At 43.4% G+C, this 24,571-nt stretch overlaps 1 protein-coding gene across 1 annotated transcript in view; it reads left to right on the forward strand.

Moving 5' to 3' along the window:
* Nucleotides 1-24,571, forward strand: part of KIAA1549L (KIAA1549 like) — a 294,252-nt gene that overhangs the window by 217,768 nt on the left and 51,913 nt on the right. The window contains exons 17-19 of the mRNA XM_061203754.1: nucleotides 5,904-6,082; nucleotides 13,031-13,248; nucleotides 20,515-20,644. Coding sequence (XP_061059737.1) covers nucleotides 5,904-6,082; nucleotides 13,031-13,248; nucleotides 20,515-20,644 — 527 coding nt within the window. The remainder of the gene's footprint in view (nucleotides 1-5,903; nucleotides 6,083-13,030; nucleotides 13,249-20,514; nucleotides 20,645-24,571) is intronic.

A 24,571-nucleotide genomic window follows, 5' to 3' on the forward strand; every position in this document is an offset into this window, starting at 1 on the left:
CAGAATATTCTTTTGTTTTCGAACGTCACTTACTTCTTTCTTTTTTCTGACCAAAAAAAGAAAGAATGGCACAATGGATTTGTCTTCTGCATGGAAAATGTGGTCCCTGTTCCCATTTCCAACCATTATATAAAACATTTCTTTAAACTGTCAAACTGATTTGATTCTTACATTTTTTTCTTTTCCTGATCCCCCCATGCCACAGAGAGACTGTGCTTTCCACACCAGAATCAGGGTGTGACCCGTGGGGTTTTCCTGGAATATCACCCTACCCGGGACCACCAGAAACTCTGCCCATCGGCAGTCTGCCAAGGCAGCTCACAGCGGGCCACAGGAGCTGTGGCTTATAAAGGGAGATGTGAACTTAGCCACTTTCTCCTCTTTCCTCCCAGAGTGAGATGCTAAGGCAGGTGGGCAGAGGGAGTGAGGCAACCCAGAGACAATGCAGTGAAGCCATAGGGGAAGGTTGTTTTAACCAACTGCGGTGACTGCCATTGCCTCTAACCGAGATGCCCTCCTGCTCCTCCTTCTCCCATCACACCCCTCCTTCCCTCCTTCCTTTATATTTTTCCCGGAAATGTATAAAGTCGAGTCAAAGTCCATCCTCCCCCAGATAACCCATCACCCACCCCAGTCCTCAAATGGCCTTGAATAACTCAGTGTGTGTCTCTCTCAGACTTTTTTACTATGCATATGACAACACACATGTGTCTTCACATGTATCAACACATGTTTTTTGTTGTATTGCTTTATTTTATTTTCTGCAATGGGATCAATGTACATACTGTTCTGTGCCCTTTTTCTTGCTTAAAAATATGCAATATACAGACTCCTCTGTCAGCAAATACCCACTGACAAGATGATGCCTTTCCCTGTGCCCTGCATTTAATCTGTAGAAGAGGAGGGGGCGGGGTCAGTTTCAGACCCCATCACTCCCCACCCGGCTGGTGAGGCATTGACTTCCCTAAATGTTCCCACTGACCTTCCTGTTCTTGTTTTCCCACCCTCTCTACCTGCCTTCTCATTCTGTTTAGGTCACTTTGATTATTTAAATATCAGGTTCAGAAATAACAACAGCCGGGTGCATGAATAAAATGCAATTACTGTACCAGGTTGAGGTTTTAACGTGTTTGTTTTATTAAAAAAACCATCCTTTCTCCAAGTTTACAGTGCTTCGTTGCATTTTATTTTTGCCAGAAGTAAACCCAGTGAATTTTCAGACTTGGTCACTTCTCTTTGACCAAATGTTCTCATTCAGTGAGGTTTCACTTGAAAATTTCAAGTAGAAGTGAGAGGACCAACTCGTTTAATGTAAAATTCAACAGATGCTGAAGCACATCAGAATTCTAGACTGGACCTTCAATGGAACCTACACTTGTCCTTTTTTTTTATCACAGGGCTCCACTTTATCACAATACTAGGTTGGAGTTCACCAAAAATATCAATAGCATATTTTATTGGATTAGAAGATGAACAGAAGGAGGGAAGGAAGGAGGGAGCGAGAGAAGGAAGGGAGGAAGGAAGGAAGGAAGGGAGGAAGGAAGGAAGGAAATAACGTTGAATGGAATTGTGTAAAAACTAAAAGGTGTAGTTCCATCACATTGTCAGCTTGCAAAAAGTACTTGATTGTGTGAATGTAGTCTCTGAGAATAGATTATTCTCTTGGTATGGAATAATCAGAAGTTGTTTTTATGGCTTAGTATCCATTCTAGAGGTTAGGGTTACTGAGGTTAATTAATAAATGTTCATGTACCAGGCTATCATTCTAAAACTCTTCTTGTTTTCCACCAGGTTTGTTGCATATGTAGCTTCTAATTCTCTACTTTTTTGTGAAGATAAGAACTTTAAAAGGAAAAGACACTATTCCACTAGCAACATGGCTGGGGGTGGGTGGGGGGGAGGTCCTTATAGCTCAATGGCCTCATTAGTTACCATAACTGCAGGCAGTTTTAGAGTCTGTTTCAAGGTGATGTTTAAATATAAGTGGGGAAGATAGGTGTGAGAGCTAGGATTCTGAAAGCAAAACAATTTGGCATTCTCTCAACTAAATACAGATACTTAAACTTCTGAACCCAAACCAATGTCACCGTAGAAAGAGTGTTTTCCAGGAAAGAGTTAAAAATGAGTTCAAGGTGAGAACATTACGTATATATATCTTCAGTCATTTAGAAGAAAGAACCTCCATAAACCCTTAAGGGTGCACCGTATTTTAAGACACCAAGATTTCACAGCCAGGTTTCAGAATCTAATCACGCCTTGCCTCCTAGTTGTCGTGGGGCAGGTGGGGCAGGAAGAGGTCAAGGATCAGAGAGCTTGGAGGATGAATCACTACTTTATTAGCAGGGGCCCTTGAGGATTGGTCAGAAATATTAGCTCAAAAACAGTTTCAGTTTATTCTTTCTTTGCCTTCCCAGTGAGATGAAGACTCACTTATTATTTGATAAGCAACACCAGAGGGCAGTGATGCTAGTTGTAAATTATTTGTCTTTGAGCTTTAATAAAGATTCCTCAAAAAATAAAATGTTTCGTTTAAGAGCATTTTCTGCTTCACAGGGAAGGTTCTCCCCATGCCAGTTCAAACATAAAGAAATGAAATCTCCCTTTCCAGCCTGATTTACTGAAGTTCACACCAGCAATGCAAATAAAACACAAATAGATACAGGGTGGATGCTTGGTGGCATTTACTGTGATGATGTGATGATGTTGTAGGATACTTCCTCAATTTCACTGTGGCCCTTTTCTTTAGCATTGTCCCGTGCTTTTATCTTTAGGGACAAATTATGCTTTAAATATTCCCACGAACCTGCTGTACTCACATAACATTTTTTAAAAAAATTTATTTATTTATGGCTGTGTTGGGTCTTCGTTTCTGTGCGAGGGCTTTCTCCAGCTGTGGCGAGCGGGGGGCCACTCTTCATCGCGGTGCGCGGGCCTCTCACTATCGCGGCCTCTCCCGTTGCGGAGCACAGGCTCCAGACGCGCAGGCTCAGTAATTGTGGCTCACGGGCCTAGTTGCTCCGCGGCATGTGGGATCTTCCCAGCCCAGGGCTCGAACCCATGTCCCCTGCATTGGCAGGCAGATTCTTAACCACTGCGCCACCAGGGAAGCCCTCACATAACATTTTAATGTATTAATATTTAATGCAATGCCTTATAATGTATTTTTTCCATACAGCCCTTTTTGGGGGAGGATAACTATTTTGCTCTTAAAGAAACCTAGAGGAATTATTGTGCAAATCTGAATATGACTTTGAGTGATAGTGGAAAAGAACTGCAGTTTGTACAGTTTCCAGGGTGTTCTTTCCCTGTCCCATTATAGTTAATGCTCCCCCCTTTCCCTCCACGGGGTGAGGAGTAAGGGTGTCACAACCCAGAAGCAAGAAGAATGCTAGGTATCATCTCTTCAACCTCGGAATGGTTAACTTTTACATGTTTACTTGTTCTGCAGGTACTAACAGCATCTACTTTTCCAAGTCAGGAAATTTTAGTCATTCCTTTATTCATTCATTTATTCAACAAATCCCTATTGAAAGCCAACTGCATGTGAGACATTGCTAAATGCAAAGGCATGAGCCTTTAAAAAGATGGGCAAGAATGGAGCTCTTCTATTCTAGTGGCAGGGGGTGGGAGCCGATTAAATCAATACAACAAATCAATAGTGATAAATGCATTGAAGAAAATACAACAGAGTGATGAGGTGAGTTTTTTTTTAGATTGGTGGATAAGGAAAGTCTTTTTTAAGCTGCAACTTGAAAAATAAGAAGGAACTAGGCATGTAAAGATCTGGGGAAAGAGCAAATGCAAAATCCTGGAGGTGGGAACAAGCCTGCTGTGTTCAAGAAGGCCATTGTGGCTGGAGCAGAGTGGCTCAGGGGAGAAGCGGGAAATGAGCTCAGCAAGGTAGCCAGGGCCACATGGAACAGGACCTTGTAGGTCACAGTAAAGACTCTGGATTTTATTCTGAGAGAGATGAAACCTTCAAAAGGTTCTGATCAGAGGAGTGCTGTGATCTGGTTATCTTTTGAAAAGATAATCCATCCTGGCTGCTGGTGGAGTGTATATTTTAGAGGTAGGAGGACAAGAGTGGAAGCTCAGAGGAGGGGCATTGTTTAGGAAGTGTATTGGTTACTTATCACTGTGTAACAAATTACCCCAACATCTAGCAACTGAAATGACAATCTGAATTTATTATCTCACGTAGTGTCTGTGGGTCAGGAATTCAGAAGTGGTTTAATTGGGTGGCTCTGGGTTCAGAGTATCTCATGAGGTTGCAGTCAAGATATTGGCCTGGGCTGTAGCCATTGAAAGGCCTCACCAGGCCTGCAGAACCCACTCATAAGATGGCTCACTCACATTATTGTTGTCAGGAGTCTCAGTTTCTTGCCACATGGACATCTCCATAGGGCTGCTTGAGTGTTCGCATAACATGACAGCTGACTTTCCCTAGAGGGAAGTGATCCAAGAAAGAGCAAGGTGGAAGCAACAATGCTTTTTTATGACCTAGCCTTGGAAGAGATACATTGCCATTTCTGCAATTTCCTGTTTTGTTACACAGGTTAATCCTATGTGGTTGTGAATATCAGGAGGCAAGAATTACTGGGTGCCATCTTGGAGGCTGGGTTTCATAGGAGTTGTCTGGTGGGAGATAATGGTAGGAAAGCAAGAATTGCCCAGCAAAACTACACTCTAAAAAGATATATGCATCTGGTAACACATCTGAATAGAGATTTTCCTCTGTCATTGGCTTCTTGGTGGCCTGCTATTTACAAATAAGTCCACAGAACCCAAAAATACTCCAATTATAACCCATGGTTAGACTCTGAGGTGTTTTAGCCACATTTTAAAATAACAATTTACTTGGCTTAATTTGACAAATCTTCTGTGACTATGATAAGTGACAGAATGGTACAAACTATGTGTTTCTCAATAATTTAAATGACATCCCAATCTCTCGAGACGGGAGGAAAGATGAATACACTTCTGTTACATTCATATTTCATATAACACCTATTTTGCTCCTAAATTGCCGGCTGGCTTGGTTGTTTGAACAGGCTTAATTTATCTCTTGCCGAGCCATGCTCAATAAACTGTCATTCGTATAATAGTTACTTAATGGGAATGTGCTTTAAGAACTAGTAAATCAGCAAGATACCGCTGGCCCTCCGACGTCCTCCGTCAGCTTAGCTATGGAAGCGCAAGTAGATGGCTGTCTTTCAGCAATCACAGCAGAATCCTCTGTCAGAGGGGAGAACTAATTTAACAGAGTGTAGGTGGAAATCGCTTTACTTAATTAGGGGAGTCGTCTGTAGCTTTAAATTCATTTCTCAGGTGGTTATTTCTTAACTTTCTTTTGTTTCAGACACATGAAAGAAACCAAACCCTAGTCATTGAAGAAGCAGTCTTTAGAAAGAAAGAAAAAGTTTCAGGAGCAATTACTGTGGCTGGTTGACCAGGGAAGACTCGTGACCTTCATGTGATGCCAAAATGGGTAGCTTTGGTGGCAGAGACTAAACTGAATGCTGTTATTCTCTTGATTGTCATATTTTAAGAATAGTTGCCAGGTTTGGCCAAATGGCACTTTTCCCATCTCCGACTCAAACATAGAGAACGAATTTACTTTTTTTTTTTTCCAAGTGTGTTCTGTCACAGTTTTGAAGGAATGGTTTTTACTTTTTAAATTCAAACCAGTGGAGGGGTGAAGAGTGTAGATCTTAAATTAAAAAATAAAAATAAAAAAGGAAGCCACGAGCAGGAGTGAGCCATTGGCACAGAACCAGACACTGTCATTCCTGAGGTCATTTTGAGTAAAGTCATGTCCTTTGGCTGTGAGCCTCTCATATATTCCCCCACGATGGCGCAGCTCCCGCACACCAGAAAATCAATGTGTTTATGTTGTGCTTTAGTGCCGGCGAGTGATGAAGAGGAGGGAGCGGTCCTCTTTGACAGCTCTGGCAAGGCGGTTGCTGATCCCTTTGACACGTCTTCTGGGTCTGTGCAGCTCATCGGAATAAAACCCACAGCCCTCCCCGTGGGGCACCCCACCTCGGACAGGAGCCAGGAGCCGGTCGTCCTCAACGGCGAGGTGAGCACCTGAGGACCAGAGCAGGAGAGAGCGGGTGCAGCCAGGCCTCCGTGGATGCGGACTAAGGAGTAGCACCTGGGGGTCCTGGGTGCAGGTTGCATCCAGGTATACGGGGCTCTGGGGGTCATTTTTACCTCTGCATGCGCGGGCCTCAGCAGAACGAATCAGGACGCAAGTCACCCCAAACCAGTTTGCTGAGTGATGTTTTCAGAGCATTTTCTACCTTCATTAGAAAGCCCAAAGGGGACTTTTTAAAAACTGTAGTTGTGAAGAGAAACATCAGAAATTCTGCTTCCCCAACACCTCACCCACGCAGCCTGCTGTCTTTCTTGATACTAAACTGGTCAGGATGGCACGTCTGTTGCAGTGGTGGTGAGAGGCACTTGAATTGATAGGGGACCGGAGGAGATCCAGACCGGGATGTGGCCCACTATCTAGGCTTTGAAATGACTTTTACTCCTTTGAGCAAGCTTGAAACAACCCTTTGCTTGCTTCCAGGAGGATATCGATGGATATCATGATGTTAATCAATTTTCCTAAGTCGGAAAAAAATTATTAATGTACACGAGAATAATGATTCCACCAAAGAAAAACAGATAGATGGATGGATGGGTGGGTGGGTGGATGGATGGATGGAGATAGATAGATAGATTGATGGAGGCAGTTTAGGGGAGAGCTAAATTTAAATTGGGTAAAAATTATCTGCCATTTCTCCATCTCCTGCAGCAGAATGGTCAGTGGGCTGAAGATGTTTATGATCCTTTAAGGCCATGCATATGGAACCTGCATGTGAATACATTACACATATATGCATGCACACACGTACTTTCATATATTTTTCTCTGTTGTTAAGCTGTCAGGTTGGTTTTTCACTTCATTAGTTTATACCCAGCTATGGTTACCTGCATCAGGAGGGAGATTGCCTAAGCTTTAAAGTCTCTTTACCATCACACCTGGAGGAAAATGCGACAGCCCCATACAGCTGGGTATTGTAAGCGCACTTTAGCGGCTTGTCTGCATCCCCCATCCAGGCCATGTATAAAAACCTGTTACAGACCTGATTCAGGAAGCTCCTCTGGTTTTCTGGACAGAAAGACCGAACTGCCTAGAGGTGTGATGAGTTGAGGTTCATCAACTTTTAAAAAGAATTTAACTGGGAATTCCCTGGTGGTCCAGTGGTTAAGACTCAGTGCTTTCACTGACGTGGGCCCAGGTTGGATCCCTGGTCGGGGAACTAAGATCCCACAGGCCGCGCGGCATGGCCAAAAATAAATAAATAAAAATAAAAAGAACTTAACTGGTTGTGGACTTATAGAGCACTTCTATTCCAACCTCCTCATTTTTTTTAGACAAAGAAACTGAAGCCAGAGGGCTCAGGTGGCTTGCTCAAAGTTGCACTGCAGGTTATTGTGACAGCATGATGTTCAGGCCCCCTGGCTCCCTGTCCAGTGCTCCTTTCCTCTCTTTGACTTCCTGTGGCCCATTAGTGAAAAAAAGCATTGTGCTTGAAAGAGTATGGACTCTCCAGCCATGCTGCAGGAATGTGAATCCCAGCTCTTCTACTTACTATCTTTGTGACCTTAGGCAGGTTAATTTATCTGTGCCTCAGTATCTCCATCTGTACAATGGGACTGTTGTGAGGATCAAATGAGTTAATACATGTAAAGCACTTAGAACAGTGCCTAGCATACAAGTACGTTATTATTACTGTCATCATCATCATTAGTCAGCTAATGAGCAAGGATTCACTGATCAAGTACTTTATGCCCTTTGGCCCTATAATTTGGGAACCTGTATATCTTCTTAAAGCCAATCACAGCCAGTGAATCTTTCCTTGTACACAGTTCTGCCACTGGACATGCAAGCCCAGTGATTAGAGGCCTCTGAGGTTATCACTAACGCACTGGTAACTGCTCTTCATTAAGACCCTCTGCCCAGTATGGGCCCAGGTGATGGCTGCCATGCCTGGATCTTTTCATCCCAGCTTAGCCATGTGAATGTCATGGGGACAGATTCCAGATCTCTGCTAAATCTAACTTACCACTCCCTTTTTCTGCCAGCCCCATCACCCTGTCACAGGAGAACAGATGAGCATTTTCCCTGTCCAGAAATGGATACATGTTACACTTTGGTAGCCAAAGGAATAGACCTTGCTGACATTTGGATTGGAAAGGAGCCCTGAACTGTTCTCTGTAATTTACTGCCTTGTGGCATTTAAGGCAGATTGTCTTACAATTTTCCTCTTTCTCCTCTTACGGGCAGCTTGTATAAGTGAAGAAAGTACAGCCTCAAAGCCATAAATTTTCCTTTTATGAATTATAGGTAATTCTTTTAAATATTATTTTAAAGAAAACATAATAACAGCAAAGTTCAGAAAGTAAGAAAGATCACTGTAACTTCACTACCTAATATATCCTCTGTTTTCATTTTTTCCACCTCCAAGCTTTTGATCAAACTCATGTATATTTTAGAATCTCATCATAGACAGACAACTTTATATCTTGTATCTTAAGCATTTGCTGTGTTGCTATTGTCTTTCTGATGATCATTGTGAATGACTTGATTGAGTAGGTGCACCATTGATTGGGAAACTACTCTCCCATTGTTCAAACCAGGTATTTTTGGTTTTAGTTTTCATGCATGACTTTTAAAAAGTTTTATTTTGAAAATAATTTTAGATTTACAAAAGAGTTGCTGTAATAGGACAGAGAATTCCTTTACCCAGCTAGTTCTTTACCTGCTACCCCTACTGTTAACATCTTATGTAACCATAGAATAATGATCCAACCCAAGAACATAACATTGGTACAATACTATTGACTAATGTGCCGATCTCATTTGAATTTCACCGGTTTTCCCGCTCATGTCCTTTTCCTGTTCTGGAATCCAGTCCAGGATCCCACATGGCATTTAGTTGTTTTCTGAGTCTCCTCCAGTTTGGGACAGTTCCTCTGTCCTTCTTTGTGACCATTTTGTCTTTCATGACCATTACTCTTTTGAAGCCTGTTACCATTGTAGAATGTCCCTCAATTTGGATTTGTCTGGTGTTTTCTTATGATTGGATTGAGGTTATGATTTTTTGGCATAACTATGGGAATGTTGTGGCCTTTCATGGGCATTGCATCAGGAAGTACTTGATACTGATATGTCTGATTACTGGTGATGTTAACTTTCATCTCTGACTTTGAACTTCTCTTGGAATGTTGTTTCAGGAGAGAGTCCAGAAATGGATTCCTGGCTCAGAGGATGTCATGCTACCTTCTTCTCTTTACTGGTTTTCTCAGTGGCAGGCAGAATGAGGGAACAATTAAAGATTTGTGAGATGCTACCAACCTAAAGATATCATCAGGGCCCAGGTTGGGGAGATCTTTGCAAGAGTTAGAAAAAATATGTCCCTCAGTCTGTTTCTTCAAATGCTGTAAAAATAAAGCATCTAAGATGCAGCCTCGTGTTAGTGAACTTTGGGCTTCGTACTTTGGTTGATACGTAGCTTACCACTGGATGAATTCATTGCTAGGATAACCTAGCAGTGTGGAGTGTCAGGAATGGAGTCTCTGCTTGCACATTGAACCACATCCTGGGCATTTGGGAGTTTATCCTAGAGGATGGGCTATAGTTACTCAGGCTCATGACTCCTGAGCTAGCTGCACGGATCCTCGAATGGGCTTTCATAAAACACCACACTCTCACCACAACTTGTTGGCCAAACACAGCTAGTGCTATATCTAATCCTCAAAGCCCCCAGGTGTTGGTTTGCATTGTTATAGGCTGCTTCTTGCAACTGGCTTGCCCCTTCCTCTTTCCCTCCTGAAACAGGAACCAGAAAGGATGCAACCAGAGTAACTCTCATGGGCAAGAGGAAGGAACAGGGACGTTCTAAGACTGCAGTGCAGCCTGTGGCCTGTCCGCCTTCCTTTGTTCGTCCTGCCCCTGCCCCTGCCCACCCACTCCCACAGTGCTGCACCCATGCTGCTCGGCCCAAAGCCCCCTCACTGCCCCACTCCACTCACGTCTGCTCACCTTAGCGCTCTGTGCTCCCAAAGCTACTCATTCCCCTTCCCCTTCTCTCTGTCAAGCTCCCTCTCCCATACTCTTAGATGTAAAGGAATCCCAAACAACCCACATTAGCGGTAGTAACATTTTAAAGTCATTCTCAGTGATGGTCATGTTGCAAGCATGCCATGCATGTGAACTCATGCAAATCCTCACAACAGCCCTACGAGGGCAGTAGTATTATCTCCCTCTTCACCTAACGAATCTGAGGCACAGAGAAGTTAAGTAATGTGCCCGGGGTCACGTAGCTAGGGAACGACAGAGCTGGGATTTAAACCCAGGCAGTTGATCTGGTTCCCAGAACCTATACCCTTAGCCACAGCTTTATGCTGCTGCATCGTTAAAATGTAAATGACTGAAAGCAACAGTATTATCCTCCCAAGTGTGTTTGCATATTAACCCAGTGAACTCTGGTGAACATTTCATGAAGAGTTGGGAATGAGTGAGAGACAGAGATTGACTTTAAAAGGAGATTCTTCCCCTGTGTTGCTTGCAAGTAAGTTTGGCTCAAGTGGGGACCCTGCTCCTATGCTTACCTGTGACGGTGGGGGGAACTGGGGGAAAGAGGGGAGCGGTTCCCTCAGCAGAAGGGAGTACTGCCAGCCTTAGTTTTTGGAGTCTTGATGTTCTAGCAGATTTTAAGTTAATTACCCAAATAGAAGAGCCTTAAGAAGAAAAAGAGCTTAATCTAAAGTATCGTCAGCAGCATGGGCAGTGAGTCAGGGATTCATGAGCCCGACTGGCCAGAAGCCCAGCATTCCAGGCTGTGGGTCCTTGCTACCTGGGGGACTTTCAAGGCCAGGAGGGACACAAAGGGGGTAAGACAGCCGTACCCCTCCCTCCCTCTCTCCCCCGTTGGCATTGGCTGCAACAGTGAGGAAGCTCCTGTGCCATGTCCCGGGGGCCTCTGGGCAGCTCCTCCTCTCCCCTGGCCTCACCACCTCTGCATATCTCACGTATCTCAGGGCCACAGCCTGTCTCCCTCTCCTCCCAGAGCTCAGCTCAGCCTGACTTGGGGATCAGACCTCAAGTTTCTGACCCCAAGACCATTGGACCTTATGCCTTCTCGAACCCCCTAATCCTTTCTTCAAACACGCTGTTTTGTAGCAGTCTAATATAGAACACGGACGGGAGTGTGGAGGGCTGCTCTGTTGGTTGGGGACCAGACCCAACAGCTTAGCTGTCTTCTTGCTACCTCCATACTTTCCTGGCTGCTGAGGACTCTCCTGGAGCTCTGGGGCAACAGTTCTTAACCCAGGTCCCTGGACTTGCTGAAGCTATTGGCTTTTGGAGGGCAAGACTCCTAATTCTCATAAGATTCTCAGCCGACCTTCCAAAATGACACAAATCCATGGAATATAATTTGAAAACCAACGCTCAGTGCCAGAGGTTTCTCACCCAGGTGCTGGACCAGAGTCAGCTCTGGGACTTTTTTCAAACTACAGATGCCCAGGCCCCACTCTTGAAGATTCGGATTCAGTAGGTCTGGGGTAGAGTCTGGGCCTCTGGATTTTTTGCCAGCTCTGTATCCAGCTCCAATGCACTGCCAGATGACCATTGCCTTGCACATCTTCCCAATGGAAAGACCCAGCTGTGGCAAGCCCACACCAACCTCAGCCCTCAGCCATTCTTGGGGTGGAATCTACCAATCCAGGGGCTTAGACTTTGGACCTTCTGTACTTCCTCGTCTTCTCATCCTGAGAGGCAGTGTACATGGTAGCTAACTGTGCAGACTCAGAGCTCTCACATGGGCTGTCCAAGGTCAAACCCTGAGCTCACCACTGATTATCTGTGGGGACCGTGAGAAAGTTCCTTAATCTCATCTGTAAAATGGGGAATGAAATAACCTGCCTTATGGGTTGTCATGAAGGTTCAGAAGACTTCACTTCACACACATTAAGTCATTGCAGTGATTGTACATCACAGACTCTATAAGGGGAGCTCTTACTTAGTTTGCTAGGGGTCCCAACTCTGCACTTTACTAACTTAGCCATTTTGGGGCCTCAGTTTCCTCACCTGTCAGGTGGAAGTCATCCCCACACTTACCAGACTTTCCATGATTGTCCCTTGAAATTACAGCTGTGAAAATGCTCTCTACATTATACATGATTATACGGATGTAGTCAAGTCTGATTACCAGCAGCACTGATGGTTCTCCATATTGTTCAGTAGGTGTCAGGCAGGTTTCACCGTTCAGCTCTGTTTGTGGGAGTAAAATCCTCATCATTTGTTACTTATTTAGCACAGTCATCTGCTTGTATCTTTGACAGGTGAGCAGGAACTGGTTGGCAATAGCGACCATGCAAGGCTTCTTTCAAGAAAGCTATAGGTTGACAAAAATAAGCTCTCAAGTGCAGGTCGATAGAGTGGGGAGACCTTGGGAGCAGGGTGTCTGCTCCCCTTTCCCACCCCATTCATCTCAACTCTACTCCTTCAGGAACTGGCTGTCTTATCCAGCTGGACACCAGCTAAACAGCCAGGGGAGGCCACTGGGCTGCTCAGGGCTGGAGCTAGGGTTGGAACCCCAAGTCTAGCTGGGTTGCCAAGTCCGAGTCTTGCACACAGGGGAACCAAAAGGGTTTAGGCGGGACTAAGGCCCACACCGCAAAGCTAAAAGTGCAGAGTCAGGCCTAGACCTGAGTAGACTCGAGTAGATGGGCAAGGAGGCCCTGAGGGAAGGTCTCAGGTGACTTAGGCAAGTGCCAGGCTCCACACTGTTTGTGGTCCACTCTTGAGGGCTGGTCTTGGCATGGGACACAGGTGGGTCTGGCCGGCTCAAAGGACCAGAGGTGAAGCCCAGGATGGCTTTTCCAGGAGTTGTGACTGTCTGATGAAGCTTCCTGTCTATGGGCTGTGCCTGGTCAGGTGCGGGCCTGAGACTGTCTCTCTCCCCAGGTGAACAAAGCCCTGAAGCAGAAGTCAGACATCGAGCACTATCGGAACAAGCTGCGCCTCAAAGCCAAGAGGAAGGGCTACTATGACTTCCCTCCGGTGGAGGCGAGCAAGGCTCAAATGGAAAGAAAGAAGATGTATGAAAAAGCCCCAAAGGACATCGAGCACGTTTTGGATCCCGACCCAGAAATGTGTGCCCCATTCACTGAGGCTAAAAACAGGTGCAGTCCCTAAGGGATTCTCTGAAGGTCGCTGTACCATTAGTGGGATGAGGGCAGGGTGTGCCTCGGGCAATACAGTCTGGGCCTCTGGATCTGTTTGTTACCTTAGGACTATCATCTTTGCAGGCTGCTGGTCTGGGCCACACTGGTCTGTACGAACAGGAGTTCCACAGTGAGTCTGGAAGAGAATAAAATTGAAGCCATTAAAAAAAATACTTATGCAAACAACCATAATTGTCCTTTAGCATAATGATGTTTTCAAACCCGTAGCTGTTTCAGAGCTGGGTTCAGATGTAATTATCACCCACCTGGTTATGCAACTTCCAGATCAAGGGACAGTGTATTCGTCAATTATTTTAGTGGCTCTTGCATAAGAAAAACAGAACCCATGCCTCACCTTTTCATTCAGCTTCAGTAAGTATTTACCGCACCGCTACTCCAATCTCCATGCTGAGTTCCTCTTTCATTCATAGACTTGTTCATTCACTTGCCATTTATTGTCACCTGCTCTGTATTGGGCACCATGCATGATCCTGGATACTGTCATGGTCACATGTTCATTCATTCAATTCATTCAAAATTTTATGGTGGATAGGACAGCCCAATCACTGCTCTTGTGGAACTTAAGGCCTGATGGGAGAGAAAGATCACCACCCCAAAAGTTCATTGCTCACAAGTGCGATGGGTGTTTGAAACGTGAGCTGCTGTGACAGTCGAAAAGGTAGGCCTGGCCTAGCAAGAGGCGGGTAGGCCTGGTGGTTGGAATTGGCATCTCTCCAAGCTTTGCGGCTAACTCAGCAGGGAGTGGCCTCACCTACTGGGAAAAGGGGTAGAGGTCAGCAAAGCTAGATAGGCCCACCTCTCTTCTTTGCCTTCCCTCTGAGGTACTTCCCCAAAAGCATTTTCATGATTTGAGACCATCTCTTTCAAATCCTGCTTGGCAGTGGCCCCTTGACTTTGAACTGCCTGCTGCAACCCATCCTGTAGCCTTGGCAGACGTACCCTCTACAGACGTCCCCGGGGAGGACAGAATGGTTCCTGGCCTGAGTGGGTATTTATTAAAAGCCAAAATGACTATGTGGCAGGCTTAGATGGAAACCATAAAATGAAGGTGCTACATTTTATGAATGGAATCACCATAATTTATTTTTAATAATGAAAGGAGAGAATTCTAAGCCAGTGCTTCATTTACCAGGCTTCTCATTAGGCTTGGTGGGGATAACAAGCTGTTGATCTAAAATCACACTGTGATGGGATCACAGCGTATGTGCCACCAAGTTGATAACTGTAGGAAAAAAAGAGAAGAACATATGTAGATTTTATTGGGAGGCTGGGGCTTCTTTAGCTTTCACTTTATACTTTGGGGCTTTTTACTTCAGGAGTCTTTTATAGACTAGGGTGGGGAGTATTTTTTGCTGGGTTTCCTGCTGATACTTGGAAAATGAATCAAAAGTCCTGTACAAGTAAGAGGAACTGAGTTTGGAAATTATTTGAGAAATGAAAATTTCCGTTAAGGTATTTTATAAGGAGAATGAACAAAACTTTTTTCTGGAGAGGTGCGTCTCCACTGCCTAACAAAAGGTCAGGCCAGATTCTTAAGGCCCTTTGATGGCCTGCTGATGCTGGGATTATATAGGTAATTTTTAGGAAATGTCTGTTGAAGAAATGATTTAATTAAAATTTTTGGCCAGTTAAGGGAAAAACAGAGATAACCACAAATCAGGTGAGGTGGGGGGTAGGAAGGGAGATGGGGTCAGCAAGAGACTGGGACGAGAAGAGAAAGATTAATAGAGAAAAGGAGAGTAACAGAGGCTCAGTAAGCTCTCGGGTGCTATTCTTTTTTTTTTTTAGTTCTTAAAAAAAATTTATTTAATTTATTTTTTGCTGCGTTGGGTCTTCGTTGCTGCGCACCGGCTTCCTCTTGTTGTGGCGAGCGGGGGCTACTCTTCGTTGCGGTGCGTGGGCTTCTCATTGCAGTGGCTTCTCTTGTTGCAGAGCACGGGCTCTAGGCATGTGGGCTTCAGTAGCTGTGGCGCGTGGGCTCAGTAGTTGTGGCTTATGGGCTCTAGAACGCAGCCTCCGTAGTTGTGGCGCACGGGCTTAGTTGCTCTGCAGCATGTGGGATCTTCCCGGGCCAGGGCTCAAACACGTGTCCCCTGCATTGGCAGGCGGGTTCTTAACCACTGTGCCACCAGGGAAGCCCCTCGGGTGCTATTTTTGTTGACTCCAGGCACTGTCCACTGCTACCTGCTGTGTGTTAGCTGTTATCACAGGTTAGACTTGCCTGTTAATTACTGTTCACAGTTCAACTCGTTAGAGGTTCTGCTCTCAGTGACCTAGCCCCTGCAAGGCACAAGTAAGGGACTCATTCTCTAGGCCAGATGTAGCATCAATAACCAGAATCTTACCCTGAGACCTAAATAAATCAAAGACAAAGTTTAGATTCCAAATGATGACTCATCCTGATACCCTTTAAAAGAGTTTTCACAGCTTTTTTTTTAAGTCAGAGCACACCCCCCTTTTTATGTTATAAACTCTTACCCAGAGACACAGAGTATGTAATATAACTGAGGCAGGTGCTGTCAGAGGCCCCCTACATGTCCCCTCAGCCCCCCTATAGGCCAGCAGCATCCTTCATCTGTGACTCTGACGTGAGCCCCCGACCAGAAGTGTCAGGTAGTTAATGTGCTCTGGAGCAGCTGTAGTCACTGACAGACGGGAACTGATGGATAAATACCCCTGGCAGAAGAACTATACACTGTTGTAATAACCACGTTGTCTGGTTTCTATGTTTGATGATTTGACATCTGGGACCTTGCCCCTGGAGAGACTGCCCCTCCCAGGGCTGGCTAGCCTTTTCTTAGGGATAATAAGTCTCACGTGCAAGTGCACTTGTCAGACACAAACCAAACAAGCTAGAGCCCAGACTCCAGCTGCCTCTTGCACACAGGGCTTTTGCAATCTGAGCCCCCAGTCTCCCTGCCCGAATCACCCTGGCCAGGTACCAGGCAAACAGGGACAGCTCCCATGTCCCAGAGTCTGCCAAAATCTTTCAAGTGAGCCAGTCCTAAGCCTGCTTACCCTGCCTTGCCAGTCCTTTCCCATGAAAGCCACAATGAAGGCTCTTGCCCACGTTTTCCCCACACTCCCACTGCCTTGTGACTGACCTTTGTGCTTTCCATGTGGCCCTCCATAGTGTGGCATGCCCTTTCCTCTTGAGACCTGTGAGTATACGAGCTATCTTTTCAATGGCAGTCATCCCCTGATCTGTTGGTTTTACCATACCTGAATAATAATGAAACCTACATTTTAAAACATCTGTCTCCCACACTTCTCTAGTGAGTTTGAGCCCCAGATGCCCAAAACACTGATCTGCTCTGGATCATATCCTTTATTGGCCTCCTTTCCTTCCCTCTCTCATTTTCCCACTTCCCAACTTGTGCTTCCTGGAACCCTCTCCCAAATAAACCACTTCTACTTCTACTCAGATCATCACAGAGCTTGCTTCTGGGGAAACCCAACCTAAGGCAATAACCTATAAAGACAGAGTTTCTCTGATAGAAGCAGGGCGTCCTCCTCCTCCTTCTCAATGGCTCTAGTCTGTCTTTATGGAACCCTAGGGTTCTGTAGAACACAGTTTGGAAACTACATTCTTTTTTTTTTTTTTTTTAAATTAATTAATTAATTTATTTATTTTTGGCTGTGTTGGGTCTTTGTTTCTGTGCGAGGGCTTTCTCTAGTTGCGGCGAGGGGGGGCCACTCTTCATCGCGGTGCGCGGGCCTCTCACTGTCGCGGCCTCTCCCGTTGCGGAGCACAGGCTCCAGACGCCCAGGCTCAGTAGTTGTGGCTCACGGGCCTAGTTGCTCCGCGGCATGTGGGATCTTCCCAGACCAGGGCTCGAACCTGTGTCCCCTGCATTGGCAGGCAGATTCTCAACCACTGCGCCACCAGGGAAGCCCGGAAACTACATTCTTAAACTATAGTGGTTAATCCCAGGCTCCAAAAAAAATCCAAATAATATTTATCATTATCCTCCCAGCAGTATTTTCAAAGGTTAAAAAACTTATATCTCAAGTTTGCAAGTTTCAAAATTTGTTAACTTTTAAAGAATATAGCAAAAATACCAATAGGAAATGAATATACCTAATGGAACTCTATTCGATTAAAATAAGTAATTTCTCTACCTGAAAGCCTAATTTATCTCGAAGTAGTTGCTTGCACATCAGGCACACGTTGGTGATCTGGTCAATTGAGATCCATGTCAAACAGCAGTCTTTAAGCTGTATATAAAAGAACATTGTCTTTGACGGAAAGGGAGACTGGGGCATATGCCAGTGTCTAAGGGTTCACCCACGTTCATGGTTCTTGAAAGGGCTTACACAATCTCACTGTTGTATTTCTAATACTTCCAAAATAAACTACTTGAATGTCAATTGCTAATCCTAGTATTTACTCCTCCATCACCTTTATTAGTAATTGGCAACCTCAGGACAGTTGTGAAGTCTGCTTCTTCAAAAAATGATTTGTGATTAGGTCAAGGGTAAGAATTCTTTGGGGTCTGCCTTAAAGTGTGAATCACTCAGAACAGATTGTGTTTCACAAGCTTGTGCTTCTTTCCTAAAGGAAGCCTCTAATTGCAGAAAACTATAGGGCACATTTGATAACACTAGGTGGTAAGCTCCTATATTAGTCAGGATTCTTTTGGTTGTAAATGATGGAAAACCAACACAAACTGGTTAAATTAAAGGGGAATTTACCATTGAACAGGCCAAAGCTTCAGGAGTGGCTAGATCCAAGAGGTCATAGAATGTCTTCCATGTTTACCTTGCTGTTTCTTCACTCTTTGCTGGCTGGTTTTCAGGCAGGCTTTTACCTCATAGTGGCAAACTGGTTACCAACAACTCTAGGCTTATATCCTATCTTCTTAGAAACCTCAACGCCAAGAGAATGCCTCTTTGCTGGTTGCTGTAGCAAAAGCCTTGAGACTTAGTCTCATTTGACTAACTCAAGTGCCCACCTTCTGACCAACTGTTATGGCCATGGGGTTGTGATGCTCTGACTGTCCAGCCTGAGTCACATGCCTATCCCTGGAGGAAAGCTGGCCCCCAAAGACCATCCTAGTGCTCTTACCTAAAGAGGGTTGTCCTGGGTGCCAGGCAAGCAAAGACCACAGAGGCTCTCTAAATAGGTATAAGCTCCTCATGGTGAGGGAGTCGGTCTAATAGTGTGTTTTATTCCCTAGACTAATTGCAAGGGTAGTGTCTTGCCTTGGGAGTTCTAATGTCTGTTCTAGACTAACAGTGTGTGAGTGTCATGCTGTGACAAACTGGGTGTGGGATCATGAAAAGGTATCTATATCTCCCAGGTTTCTTCCATAGTCACTGGGAATAAATAATGCAACCTCTTTACCTTCAACCCATGAATGGATGGGTTTATTAAAAAAATAAGTAATTTTTATTAAAAAAATAAGTAATAACATCGAAACTGTTCAGCAAATCTATATTCAACGTAACCAAAATAAACAAACACCAAATAAAAAAAATATATACATCTATATATATATGGGCAAGAAACAAGTGCAGTTTTTGGTCCCAATATTTTCTGGATATATTATCTTTATCCAAAGGAATTACATTAATGGCTAAGAAGACATTATGTGTTAGATGTACAAAAAATGTAAATTTAAAATTTGTTTTAAGGTCTGTAGGAAGTGTTTTTTGACAATTCTTTATGTCTTTGACCTCACAATCACTAAGATAATGTTAATGATAGTCCCAAGATAGACAGAGGATATAATAATGTCTAATAGTCTGAACAATTACCAAATTAAGAAGCTACCAATAGGTAGCTACATAAAATCTTGGAGAATTGTAAGGACTTTTTGGGGAGTTATTAATGAAACAAAACAAACACAAAACAAGTTTTAAAGAAAAGAAATAAAAGAGGACATAACAAAATGGACGTTAATAAATTTGGTGAAGACAACATAAAACCAAGACAACAAAGTTAAATTAGACTTAAAAAAAAAATCTTAGAAGCGAGACACAAAATTGGTGGTGTTTGGGGAGTTTTCTGAAGGCAGATGCTCTGAAATGCAAGTTATTTACAGAGAGAAACTTACTGTTGGATGAGAGGGAAGTAGCCAGTGATTTTATCCCACCTTTGTGGGATGAACCCTTCAGGATCATGTGAAAGTCCCTGCTCCTAAGAGTTGACTCTTGTGCAAGAAGAAAAGCACAGCCACAGCCCTCACTATGTTACTGTTTCTTTCCCCCTCCTCAAAAAATTCCTCTAATGACAAGTGGAAACAAGACAGTGGTGATGCATTTCCTAGCGGGAGCTGAGCGGCGCCTCTGGACATGCTACTCCCTGGGCCTGAAATGCTCTGTGCCTAGATTGGCATGTGGCTGGCTCTGTTAAGGTGTCTGCCGAAATGTCACCTCTCCAGAGAGGCCTTCCCTGACCATCCTATCTAAAGTCATCCCCCATCCTATTGCCATCTGTCACATCACCTCGTTTTTCTTCATAGCCCTTATTTCTCTTGGAAATTATCATGCGAATTGTCTGTCTCCCTTATTAGAATGTAAGCTCAGGAGGGCTGGGCCATGTCTGTCTTGCTCACTGTGAATCTTCATCATCTTCCACAGTGCCTGGTACATAGTAGCCACTCAGTAAATACTGGATGATGAATGGATGGATGGATGGATGGATGCATGGGCCCCAAATTGCCTTTTGGTTTATGGCTCCTTAGCCCAGAAGGGAATCCACTGTGGTAAAGGTAGAAAAGAAAATCTATCAACACTTGTGTTTAAGAAGCTCATTAGCCACAGCGTTTGTTAACACATCATGGAACCCTGCATGTGAAATCAGAAAGATGAAAAGGAATAGGAGGCTGCTAAGTCAACAAAGCTAACAAAAGCAAGTTTGTTCTTCCAGCATTAGCTGTCCTAGAGGGTCAAGGGAGAGTCCCTGGCCTTGCCATCAGCAGAATTTTAGATGAGGTTGCAGTGTTGCAATTGATTACAGTTACCTAGTTTCCATACAAAAGAGCGTTTACAATTCAGCCAAATGGTTATAGCATCTGGAAGAAAATTCTTCATTCTACTCTTTCTACAGCCCCTGATGGCCAGGGAACAAATACCATCAATTCTGAGATTCGTGAAGCAAATCCAAACCCTTCATTGGTTGCCTGTAGTTTGGATCAGTGGAGAATTCCATCTGTCAGGGCATTTGCTGCATCATAACAGTTGTTGAATTTTCTTCAGGCAACAGATGAAGAACTCTGTCTACCGGAGTCGGCAATCTCTGAACAGCCCGAGTCCGGGGGAAACGGAGATGGACCTTCTGGTGACTCGGGAGCGACCTCGGCGTGGAATCCGTAACAGCGGATACGATGTAAGTCTCTGGTGGGCCGAGCTGAATACAGCTTTGCTTTGTCCTGAATGCAGAGGGAAGAGAGCATCCTATAATGTTTCAGTTTACTGCATATTAGTGGAATTTTAAAATGCACTAAAATGGTTTCTGTTTTATTATTCCTTATTACCTATTTTGTAAAGTAAGACTAATTGGAATGTGTCAGAGTAACAAATTATTGCTCAAAGGAGCTCAGTGTCTAAATTCAACCATTTTATGAATAGTACATTATTGACCTTAAACTCAACGGCAATTCTAAATGTCCTTAATTTTTTTTCCCTTTGTCCTTACAAACTCAGTAGGAACCATGGCTGTGGGTTAGAATTCATTTGAACATAGGCTTCTTTTAATCCATAGCACCGTTGAGAAGTTGGATTTGTTCCTGATTTCATAACTCCTCAATATGCCATGGAAACAATGAGATTTCCAACAGAGCGATTTGGTGATTGCATATGATGAAGCACATGCTTATGTGCAGGGATGCTCCAAGCTGTAAAAATGCTTCTAATCCCATCAAACGTCCCCAGATGATGACTTACAATTTGGTGCCTCCTCTCACGTTGTTTACATCCCATCACATGTAGTTGCTCTCATGAGCTCACATGAACAATACTATGCTGAGATGTTCAATAATGCTTCATTCTGCCCCAAGATTTCAAATGGCCTTGAATATACTCTTAGGTTTTATGAAAATGTTTCTTTCCCTTTCTCCTAAAATGTTTCTCTAATTACAAATAAAAATTTTTCTGTAACAAGAGTTATGATTCAAATATATCCAGATAAAGTTTTGTTACAATTGTGAGGTTATAGTTTGAAAATGACACTTGATTTCTTAAACATCCGGTGCTAATTTGAAGGCAATAAGATTTCTCCACCCTCAGGACTGGTCATTGTTTGCCACAAAAACTTAAAGTGGGATTTTTTAATGGTCCAATTAAAAACAGAGATATTATACCTAATTTGATTTCTAATTACCTTCCTTACATTTAAACTTGATATTTGTGCTGGTGGTGATACCCTTTTATTTCTCTTTCCTTTTTTATAGAAAACAGTTTGATGGTTTAGGTTTGTAAAATTCCAGATGCTTTGGGCAAATCTTTTTTTCTCCTCCAGATTAAATTATTCAATGTTAAATTTTCTCCTCATACAAATATTTCTTATACTAAACTTGATCATCAATTTGATAATCAGCCTGTGGTTAAAAATAGGGCATTTGAAATTTCCAATTAATCTCTCCCTACTAACAGTGAGTATTCTTCCTGGATGCTTGTAGTTTGGGGAACTTTTTCTTCTGCTCGGGACTATTCTGCTGAGGTACGATAGGATTCTTAATTTATTTCAAGATTTGTATTAATAGATTTCTCGTGAGGTTCTAGACACAGACATTTTTACAGTTTGAGGAAATAGGCCAGAGGTTTCCCTATTAGTCTTGAAAAGAGAACACTGCAGGGTTTTTTTTTTACCACTCTGCCAGGACTTGCAGTGCTCACTTAATACTCTTGGAATATTGTGTAGAACAGTAGAAGGAGAGGGACGATTTTTTAAAGGAGGTTGCTCACCTCTCACAAACATGTATAAATATTCCAATTACAGATTACTTTAGGGGAAGCACACTTCATTTCAATAGATATTTTTAAATATACAGTTCTTTGAAGAGTGTGTGTGATCACAAAAACATAAGCAAATATAAGTTGCCTTAAGAGAAGATGATCATCTAGGGAACAATTTTAGGAATTTAGACTGTTGATGCTGAGAATGAAATTGTTTCTTGTATCTCCTCCTGAGCCTTTTAATCCCATGAGAAGTATTTGCTATCATTTCCTGACTGCGCACACTAGACCAGGCCCTATTCTAGTCTTTTTACGTGTATAATCTCATTGAATTTGCAGTCACCAGTCAGGTAGGTGCTCTCATTATGTCCGTTGCACAGATGGGAAACCAAGGCTCCAGGCAGTTACATAATAAGTTTACCTGACTCCAGAGCCCATCCCCTTAACCACCACAATACGACCTGCATGTGCCCTCACAACACTGTACATCTGTCTTCTCATAACATAATATATGCCCTGTATTTCTGATCTCTATAAGATGTCAGGTCTCACAAAATTCTTGCATGGATAACCCACACAAGCAAAAAATGGACCAGCAGATAAAGCAGAAAAAGAAGAGTCTTAGTGTTAAACAATGCATGCATTCGTTTTCTGAATCTTGATTTTCCAAAAGTCCTGAATCACTCCTGGCAAAATAATCCATTAGCTCAGCAGTGAACAGGTCATTCAGTTGGAATCATGTCATGCTTCCTACTGGGTATGGGGATCTTGAAGCCAGGCCAACATTTCCAAGTCATTTCTGCCAGATTAGGAAACACCAGAGGGACCAGCTCCTTTTTTTTTTTTTCTTTTGAATTTTTGAATTTTATTTTATTTTTTATACAGCAGGTTCTTATTAGTTATACATTTTATACATATTAGTGTATATATGTCAATCCCAATCTCCCAATTCATCACACCACCACCACCACCCCCCACCACTTTTCCCCCTTGGTGTCCATACGTTTGTTCTCTACATCTGTGTCTCAATTTCTGCCCTGCAAACCGGTTCATCTGTACCATTTTTCTAGGTTCCACATATATGTGTTAATATACGATATTTGTTTTTTCTTTCTGACTTACTTCACTCTGTATGACAGTCTCTAGATCCATCCACGTCTCTACAAATGACCCAATTTCGTTCCTTTTTATGGCTGAGTAATATTCCATTGTATATATGTACCACATCTTCTTTAGCCATTCGTCTGTCGATGGGCATTTAGGTTGCTTCCATGACCTGGCTATTGTAAATAGTGCTGCAATGAACATTGGAGTACATGTGTCTTTTTGAATTATGGTTTTCTCTGGGTATATGCCCAGTAGTGGGATTGCTGGGTCACATGGTAATTCTATTTTTAGTTTTTTAAGGAACCTCCATACTGTTCTCCATAGTGGCTGTATCAATTTACATTCCCACCAACAGTGCAAGAGGGTTCCCTTTTCTCCACACCCTCTCCAGCATTTGTTGTTTGTAGATTTTCTGATGATGCCCATTCTAACTGGTGTGAGGTGATACCTCATTGTAGTTTTGATTTGCATGTCTCTAATAATTAGTGATGTTGAGCAGCTTTTCATGTGTTTCTTGGCCATCTGTATGTCTTCTTTGGAGAAATCTCTATTCAGGTCTTCTGCCCATTTTTTGATTGGGTTGTTTGTTTCTTTAATATTGAGCTGCATGAGCTGTTTATATATTTGGAGGTTAATCCTTTGTCTATTGATTCGTTTGCAAATATTTTCTCCCATTCTGAGGGTTGTCTTTTCATCTTGTTTGTAGTTTCCTTTGCTGTGCAAAAACTTTTTTTAAATCTATTTATTTATTTATTTATTTATTTTTGGCTGTGTTGGGTCTTCGTTTCTGTGCGAGGGCTTTCTCTAGTTGCGGCAAGCGGGGGCCACTCTTCATCGCGGTGCGCGGGCCTCTCACTATCACGGCCTCTCTTGTTGCGGAGCACAGGCTCCAGACGCGCAGGCTCAGTAGTTGTGGCTCACGGGCCTAGTTGCTCCGCGGCATGTGGGATCTTCCCAGACCAGGGCTCAAACCCGTGTCCCCTGCATTGGCAGGCAGATTCTCAACCACTGCGCCACCAGGGAAGCCCCCAAAAGCTTTTAAGTTTCATTAGGTCCCATTTGTTTATTTTTGTTTTTATTTCCATTACTCTAGGAGGTGGATCAAAAAAGATCTTGCTGTGATTTATGTCAAAGAGTGTTCTTCCTATGTTTTCCTCTAAGAGTTTTATAGTATCTGGTCTTACATTTAGGTCTCGAATCCATTTTGAGTTTATTTTTGTGTATGGTGTTAGGGAGTGTTCTAATTTCATTC

Source organism: Eubalaena glacialis, chromosome 10 (assembly GCF_028564815.1).
Source record: "Eubalaena glacialis isolate mEubGla1 chromosome 10, mEubGla1.1.hap2.+ XY, whole genome shotgun sequence".
NCBI lineage: Eukaryota > Metazoa > Chordata > Mammalia > Artiodactyla > Balaenidae > Eubalaena > Eubalaena glacialis.